This window comes from Antrostomus carolinensis, unplaced genomic scaffold (genome assembly GCF_000700745.2).
Source record: "Antrostomus carolinensis isolate BGI_N321 unplaced genomic scaffold, ASM70074v2 scaffold8761, whole genome shotgun sequence".
Taxonomy (NCBI): domain Eukaryota; kingdom Metazoa; phylum Chordata; class Aves; order Caprimulgiformes; family Caprimulgidae; genus Antrostomus; species Antrostomus carolinensis.
This window is the reverse complement of record NW_010293431.1, coordinates 1-8,925: the sequence shown is the minus strand read 5'-3', so window position 1 is coordinate 8,925 and position 8,925 is coordinate 1. Positions and strand designations below refer to the sequence as shown.

General features: G+C 39.6%; 1 protein-coding gene across 1 annotated transcript; it reads right to left on the bottom strand.

The window, feature by feature from the left end:
- Positions 1-924: 924 nt before the first annotated feature.
- On the bottom strand, positions 925-7,111 carry LOC104519904 (ovalbumin-related protein X). Its single transcript, XM_010177263.2, has 7 exons — positions 6,920-7,111; positions 6,215-6,265; positions 4,816-4,944; positions 3,911-4,028; positions 3,015-3,157; positions 2,541-2,696; positions 925-1,326 (listed from the first exon to the last, which is right to left on the bottom strand). The coding sequence occupies exons 1-7, from the start codon at positions 7,085-7,087 to the stop codon at positions 925-927; spliced, it is 1,167 nt and encodes a 388-aa protein (XP_010175565.1). The 5' UTR covers positions 7,088-7,111.
- Between the last annotated feature and the right edge of the window lie 1,814 nt (positions 7,112-8,925).

The following is an 8,925-nucleotide window of genomic DNA, read 5'->3' as shown; positions in this document are numbered from 1 at the left end:
GCAAGCTCAACAAAGACAGGGACTATTTTGAAAACTGTGGTTTTTTCACACAAATCCCATAGAGAGATCAGGTTCTTTGATACCACTTGCAGGATTTTTCACAAAAACACCCAAATGTTGTAAAATTTAAAGTGTCTTCCAATGTTTTAAACAAGAATTCAGACAGCTTTTTTGCCTGTCAGTTCTCACTGACTTCTGGATCATTCGGATATCCATGTTTCAGGCTTTGAATCTACACTCTGTGAGAAGGCATAACTGCCCCTACACAAAGTTAGATCTCTTCACACTCTCTGAAGTGGAAGGGAGACTCTCCATGACTTTGGAGAACCTATGCAAGAAATTCAGAATTAGGTGAGGAACTCAGTGAGAGGACAAGTCTGGTGATAGTGGACACGTACACATTTCCCAACAGCTAAGTAAAAATATTTAAAATTTACCAGTCAATAAGCTGCATAGCAGAATCTTATCCAAAAGCATCTCCTCCAGACTGGAGATCTCAAATCCTGTGTTTCAGGAACAACAACATGGGATTGTCAGAAGGATGCTACCAGGGAATGGGATGAGCACAGCCCATGGCTTTCTATGTAACGGACTCCCAGAGACTTGGAGTCATGTCTGCAACTTGTTCCTCAAGTGAAAATCACTTGGCTCCTTCCTGGCTGGTGGGTGCCTCTATTCTCTGTTGGTCAGTCTTTGCTCACCTTGAGCAAACCAGCATGAGAAGGGAAAGGAGTAAACATGCTTGCTGCTGTTTCCTCACCTGCAGGTATGGCTTTGCTATGGCAGATTCCCAGATAGGCATTTCTTAGATTAGGCTTTCCACTTGGAGAAAATATTGAAGATATGAGATTCCACTACAGTGTTAGGGTAAAGGGGGTCTATTTCTGAGGGGAAGGCAAGCATTATTTCCAGCTCTTTCTTTCTTTAGGGGGAACAATATCTACCAAAGAAGAGGATGATGTTGGTTGGATTGTGTTTGATAAAGAAAAGGAAAGGGTGGGAAGCCCTAAACTCTGGAAACTCAGAGGAATCTTTGATGTCTCCCATCACATCCGCTGAGCCTGCCATCTTGGTGCCCTCTTCACTGACTTCCATGTACGCCTCATGGATGGCCTCAGACATCTTCAGGCTCTTTGTTGAAGAGATGCCAGACAGGTTGGCCAAAGGGCTGAACAGGTCGGTCATGCCCAAGGCTGTTAGGAGAGATGTGAGGTTATATTTTCCCTCAATCTTCATGCGTGGGAGGTACACTTTCACTCTCTTTTTTTCCATCACATTGGGACTGGTCCACTCTGTTAGTTTTTCAAAGCTGATTTTGTTCTCAAGCTGCAAAGAGAGGCAGGGACTGAAATGCCTGGGATGTGAATACAAGTTTTTCCTACCATTCTTTTTAATCAAGGCTATCATAAAAAAACCCAAAGCAGAATGGTTCCTGAAGAGAGTCCTATCAACATCCTTCTTGTAGTTTATTATTTACCTCTTCAGTACATCCTGTGTCACTGTCCTTTTATTCAGTTCCTTACCCATCTGACACATTCCCTTCTGGCCAAATAATCTTGCGTCTCATGAGGCACAACTCCAACCCAACAGTTTCACAACCTACCAACTCTAGCCAGCATGTGAAAGAGATTGGAAAAAATGGCCATGAAAATTTACCTACAGTTGATAGTACCTAAGAAATACTCACTTTTCTACACCTTTAATAACTCTACAACATAATTCCAAAAAAATGCTGAAATAAGAATAATGGGTTAATACCATGCAGGCTGCAACATTTTTTCCCTTTCTTGAGCAATGATAGATAATGTAATAACACCTTGATAAATTTATTTTAAATTATTGACACTGGAATTCAGATTTTTTTGCTACTTCTTTCAGAAATCCTGCATGAAGATAATCCAGTTCACCTGACTGACTTAAGTCTTTGATGTGTAATTTCCAAATATATTATATGCATTTCCTTTCCATCTTTATATTTAAGACTCTCTGAAGTCTTTAATTGGTGAAGTGTTATTGATCAGTTAGTTTAGCTTGATTGATTTCAACATTTCAAAATCAAGAATATTTTACTAAGAACTATTTTTCATTCCATAAAAAGAACAATTTTTGAAAGCAGCACATTTATGATGTTTAATGAGGATATTTAAAAAAAACCAAAACAAAACACAAATGATTCCTGCAAAGAATACTTAATTCTCATCAGTTTTCACAACATATCCTCAACAGTTCAAATGAAGGGGTGGGTGAAATTAACTCCCAATGAAAAAAAATTATATCTGCCCATACCTACCTCTTCTTCTGCAGGGCTACAGCAGCACTATGCTCCTTTACCTTCATTTCATTAGACTGAGTCTAGGGGTCTTCTAAGAGGCCAGTCTTTGCCTGAGCACCTGGTAGCACCTGGGGGCTTTTGTGCTCCCCTGCCTGCCCAGCACAGCAGTGGTGTGTGCAGCTGGGGTGTAAATGGACAGCAAAAGGCCTGATGGTAGCCAAGTGCCACTGCAGTGGTAACTCTTCTGCCTTCTCTGCCAGGGCCATACCTGCTCCAGGCCAGAGACGTCATCAGGCAACAGCACCAACATGCTCAGCTCCCCACTGGCGTACGGAAGCTCCAGGATCTTCATTTTCTCTGCAGGCACCGCTGCCACTTTGAAGGTGCTGTTCTGACACATCATTTGCACAGGTCTGCTTTCTTGCTGCAAAAACAGAAACATGAGACAATGTGACCGGGAAGCAGTTTTTTCTTTAAGCAAGCAAATGTACAAGCCCTTGAAAGGGACAGGACTTGATCTTCAGGCATGTTGCCTTTGAAGAAGAGCTGTGTCTCCAATTTTCCTCTCTTGTCTGCTGGTGTGCTCTGGTCAGACACAGCTCTTGCAAACCTGACAGCGAGGGGCCCAGCTAAGTCGCCTGGATAATGACCACAGCATGTTGTGTGTGCAACACTCAGCCTTCTGGCTGTGCAAGCCAACAGCCTGGCTTCCTGGCCAGAAGTTGTGTCTGTGCCCTCCTACCTTTGTCACGCTAAAGGGAAGTTCCCGAGTGTCATCTACGTTAAACGCCGTCTTCCATATCCCTTTGAAGTATATGGCATTCACGAGGACCAGCGTAGTATCGGGATCAACAGAGCCTGACACAAGGAAATCTTGGATCTGTCCTTTAAGGAAGAAGCAGGGCAGAGAGTGGTAAGTTTCATAGCAGTAGTCCTGCATTTTAGAGGTTAATCAACATGCTGCTGCTTGACTGGACTTCCTCTTCTTCAAAGGTCTGCATGTGAAACTCAGGTTCATGAGGATGATTTAATACAGAACAACTGGCACCTGGCCAGACATTTTGTCAAGAGGACAGGTGCATTCAAGACTACATCCCCAGGAATATTTCTAACCAGTACTTGGAAAAGGTTTATACAGAAAAGAAGGAACAGGAGAGGAAAGCAGCAACATAGATTTTATGTTTCTCACTGTACTTCTTTCTCACACTCATTCTTGTTTTTCCTCCCACCTCAACAGGATAAATGTACACAAACTCCTGAATCGTTCCTTTCCCTCCATCAGCCTAGTGCACGCATTACTTTTTCCCCTAAAAGCCCACTTCTTACCCATCCATCACATCCTTGTAAAATTATGCCAATATTCTAGAGAAGCTGGGACTAACCTTGCATGAGTTAAGCTCCCCAGACACAAAACGTGTGCATATAAAGTGTGCGTATCCTGGCACCTCTGTCTTTGCCAGATGTTTAAAACACACTGACACTGCCACATAGGTGCAAGAGAGTCATACTTTTCCACAAGAAATATCCACTAATGGGGACAGGAGGAGGAAATTTCTCCTCTAATATTTAGTCTTTCCAGAAGTCATTCAAATACAGTTGTGAGAGGGAAGTATATTTCAAAATCTTGTCTGACCTTACCATTTGTCTGATTTTCTACCCAGGAATTAATGAGCTGTCTGGCTTGATCTGATGCTGTTTTGAAGTTGACCATTTCCAGACCTGCTCTGTACAGTTTTTTCACACATTTTAAGTAGATCTGTAAAGAGAACAATTGTAGCCACCAAACTAGTAATTAAAAAAAAAATAAAATAAAATCAGTATGAATAAAATATGGCTAAAAGGATTTTTATAATGTTGCCATAGTTAGTCTGTTCTCATTGTTTACTTCCCGGAAGAACCTGCTAAAGCTTGGCCAGAAAAAAGTATCCTGATCCATGACATTTTCAAATCTGACATTTTTATTACTTGACCAGTTAAAAGTATATATTAAAAATGTTTAAATGTTTTCTTGAAGAAAGCATGATCCAAAACCACTGTTTGAGGTTCATTTCAGATGTTTTGTTATCATTATGTCTACTCCTTTTTTTAAAACCCTTTTTCCTTATTTTTAAAAATCAGCTTCTTTGATTTAGAGTATGTGTGTATTTTGTTTAGAAAATGTCAAATGAAAGATTTTAACACTTTCAAAGGTTGTTTTCATGTGAGATTTTCAAGTGAAGAAATACGCTGAAGTAAAATTATTTTCTGGGAAAAAAACAAACAACTTATTAAAATTAAAAGGCTTTGGGGGAGCAAGCGGGGAGGGGGGAATTACATTACCAAATAGTTTTGTTTATTACTCCATTCATTTTTGAATAGGGCCATCTTTTTGCCTGGAATTACTTTCTATTCAGGCTATTATCAGGGCTGTGGAAAAGGGAAAAGCTGTGGAAGTCCACACCAGTGAGGACCATTAGATCAACATGTCACCTACTCTGGCCAGTCCTCCTGGATCACAGATTTATAGAGGGTTTAGCAAGATATCACTCTAATATACAACTCACCGGTAGGATTGGACGGGTTTTTTCAGCATAGAGTCTGTTGGCAATGTGGAGTGAATAATTGGCTTTTGGTGCAGTGATATCAGAGAGAAGTTCTTTAAACAGGATGTGGATATTCACAGACTTGCCACACTGAGTTGTTGATAAGAAGATAAAAACATATAGCTGTTAGTTTATTATACCAGAAAGAGAATTATTTATATGGTATAAATGACATGGGAAAATGCACAGTGTTTGGACATTTACAAATGAACATGTACTACAGTCCAAAAGCTCCATGGATTGGATGTTCAATATAGGCAACTGATGATATACAATTAATTCATAGCATGTGATGACACTAATTCTAAGTGATAACAAGCAGAAAACCTCAGTGATGAATCTGCAACCGTATGGCTCAGGAATGAAGTGACAAAAAGAAAAATTCAGGTGTCAATGATTGCAGTTGGCAAGTTATCATAGGTACAGAGCCTCTAGTTCCCAGCTTCTGCTTGCATTTTCATGGTAGCTTTCTGCTGAAGCTGCAGATGGGAGAAGAGTTCTAGATGACAAGGGAGTCAGGAATATAGTGAAAAAATAGATCAACTGTCTAATGCCCCAAGAATAGTGCTCCCAGTGACAGGCTAAGAGCACGCAAGAAAAATGCACAGTGTTAAACAGTGGCTGGGACTTTGTTTTATGTGAAGGAGAATTGTGTTGAACTGCTCCTTTCTAGATGGTTAAACAGCCACTAAATTCTCTAGCTGATATTACCTTTATTTTTCTTTATTAAAAAAAAAACCATCTTGTTCTTTGCAAGTGCTTGTGGATCCCAAGTGGATGGGGACAAGCCAGGGAGCATGGCTTGTGTTATCTCTACAGAGGCAGCAGATTAACATGGAAAAAAGCACACAGGTGGTTATCAAGGTACTGGGACTCCTCATGGTGTTCTTGGGTTAGCAGTGGGAATTTGAGGCTGGAAAAGTCCCTCTAGCTTTTGGAACAGCGTCATTACTTTTCAGCCTTTGAGGCTTCTGGGCTCTTTTCTGACGAAGTCTCTTCCTGCCCCACTTTGGAGTCTCAGCTCAAAATCTGACTGCTGTACCCTGGCCCCAGGTGCTGAGCCCCTTTCAAGCGCTTTTCCCCAGCAGCATTTGCAGGTGTGCAGACACTCATCTACACAAGAAGGTAGCCTGGTACTCAAAGCATCCTCTCCTGTCCTGTCAGTTGTTGTGGTGCAACACGTGCAGCTGGTCTTTTATTATTTTATTTATTTTTTTTTTTTTTTAAACTTATATCTCTTAAATTCAGAGCATTAGCAGAGGTTTGGGAAGGCATTGAATCTACTTGAAGCACAGTCAGAACAGTCTAGTCTCAGAAGAAACATGTGAAAGAGAAATAAATGTACCTTAGATTTCTGTACCTTGGTCTGAATAGTTCCTCCAAGTCCTGCAATTTTGTCAAAGTGAAGAACCTGCAATTGAAAACGGCAGTAGGAGAAATTAAGTATGTGAAGTGCACGGAGAGTCACTGGTGTTTGTGTTGAATCTATAGGTTTATATTAACCAGGTCTGATTAGCACATAGATGAATAAGAAGTTTCATGTGAGCTTTAAATCAGTTTTTTTACTGCATGTGCCACACTGAAAATTTGTGACTATGATCATCAGCTTAGATCCCTTCTTTTCCAGTTAATGATATTCAGTGTATAAACTAGCTACAACCTTACTGTATTGTATTTATAACCATCACTCTTGTTTTCTGAATGTTTCATCTGTTGTATATTACAGGTTGTCCTTTCCACCTGGAAGGAATCAGGTCTGTGAGATAATATAAGCTGAAGCAAAACACCTGCTTTAACTATTCTTCAAGATGGCTTTTTCTTGATGGAAGCCAAAGGCTGTTCTTGCCCTTCGTGGAGAAAAGCAATGGTAAGTGAAAATTCAGTTCCAGGTCTAAACTCATAGTTTGGAATGCAGTTATTTTTCTAGGCAAGTTTGAATTTGGTACTGAATATGACTATGTGACTTTCTCCCTTCAATTGGAGAAAGTCCCAAAGATATAAATGGGTAATCTGTTGCTGTGTTGAACAGGATCAAAAGGAGTTTGTGTCCATTTAAGTAGCTTACCTTCTCCATCTGATACTCAGTGTTACCTCTTGCTCCAAGATAAACCATGGTCAAGGCTGCAATGATGTTTAGGGGGGAATAGAAGATGTTGTCGTTGGCATGGTGGACTTTCAGCTCTTTGAATACATCAAAAGAAAATTCTGCATTTGCTGCACTGATGGAGCCCATTGTGAAATTGGTGTTGTCTGGAGCAAACAGAAATATGACTGTATAGTGGTGATATGCAGCACTTGTTTTAAAAAGTACTCTTGATAGCCCAGAAACTGCTAGTTCATTGCTGGTTTTGTGATACTGAACCTATGGATGATGTGGAGCCTACAAATTCTGTAATAACTAGAAATGTTGTAACTCTTGACCCTTTTATCACTGAATATGTTTGTTTTCCTTTAGCAAGGTACTAGCTCATTGTTAAGATAGTATCTTGTACTTACCTTTTAGAAAATGCGTAGTTTCATCCATGCTTCAATATGATAAAAGTAACACTGAATGGATTATTTTCCCTATGTTTTCCTTAGCTTTCAGAGTCCTCTGTACTCTGAAAGATGCTTGAGATAATATAAACTTCCTATTTTATTTCTTCTATGGCTGTTCTGGACAATGATCTGGATCTTTAAATCAAATGTGGTCAACTCACTATATTCTTCACATATTTCTTACTCTTGTTTAGTACAACCAGCCACAATTTGGAGGTTGCTTTCCTGTAGTTTATAGGAATAACAGGAGTAAGTTGCTCTGTAAACCCAGCCAGATACTTAGATGCTGAACTATAGATTTAGGGGGAATTCTTTCCTATAGTGCCGTTTCGGATATTTAATCTCTGCTGATGACTTTTTGTTGAGAAAAAGCACAAGCATATATATGATAAATATGGGATTTGGCATGAAATCTTGAAACAAACAGCATAGAGCTGCATTCACTCAGTCAGGTGCAAGTCCTGCATTGATTTGTACATGCAAATAAATGTAACATGTCAAGGATATTCATTGAAACCTGCAGTCATTCTCTCTTTTGAATCTGAGACCAAGGCGCACCCTGCTTTTGTATCTCTAAAACAGTTAAAGTTGGAGGAATAGCAGCATATCCATAGTTTGGAGCAGTTATGGTTGATTATGTGACCTGAGAGGCATCTGGTGCTAATGACTGTGGAACCACAGGCTCTGTGAGTTGTTATGCAGTACCTCACCTGTGTTCTCCAAAGAGTGAGAAAAGAGAAATGCTTTTATTCCCAAAATAATTATTGAAATTATAAAAGAACTGTTTTATGTAACATCAGATTTTCAACAAAAAAAAAGATATTTCTACTCAAAGCTATGGTACAAACACTCAGATTTTGCACACCTGAAAGTATTTGACAGTCAAACATTATAAGATATATTCATAAGACAAGGTAAAATTACTGTATATGCTGTCTTTTTACATATTTGTCCTATACTTACCTTAAAGTTCTTAAACATAATATCACTTTTTTCCATATTAAAGAATACAAATTAGAAATTATATTTTAGTTGGAGGAATACTTACCCCACAAACTTCAATGAGGCATGTAATAATCCAGCTTGCCAGCTGAACCTAAACAGATTCTCTGACCTCTTAGTGATATATATTGCACCATTTGAGACACTCCCACTGTTAGCTTTCAAGGAGTCAACTTTGGAGTCGCTGCCCTTCGTCATGAACTTTTGATTCATTGCACTTTGAAACATTGAGTAGACCAATTTTAAAAAATGAATTATTTAAGCTTTTACTGTAACTCGTAAGGCTGTACCAAAGCAACTGGATTTCAAGTCTAAAGCTTCATGCAGATCTTTTGAATTTACACATTAATTTGATAGGGCTGTGTTAGATAACTAGAGCCAAATGGGATGAATTCCTGGGATTACCATGGGATGAATTCCTGGAAGGAATGAGGGGTGCAGGATAGTTGGAACATACTTAAACGTCTCTTCCTCCAAGCCCAGGAACGATGCATCCTGCCAGGAAGGCAGGCAAAACAACCAGGAGGCCTG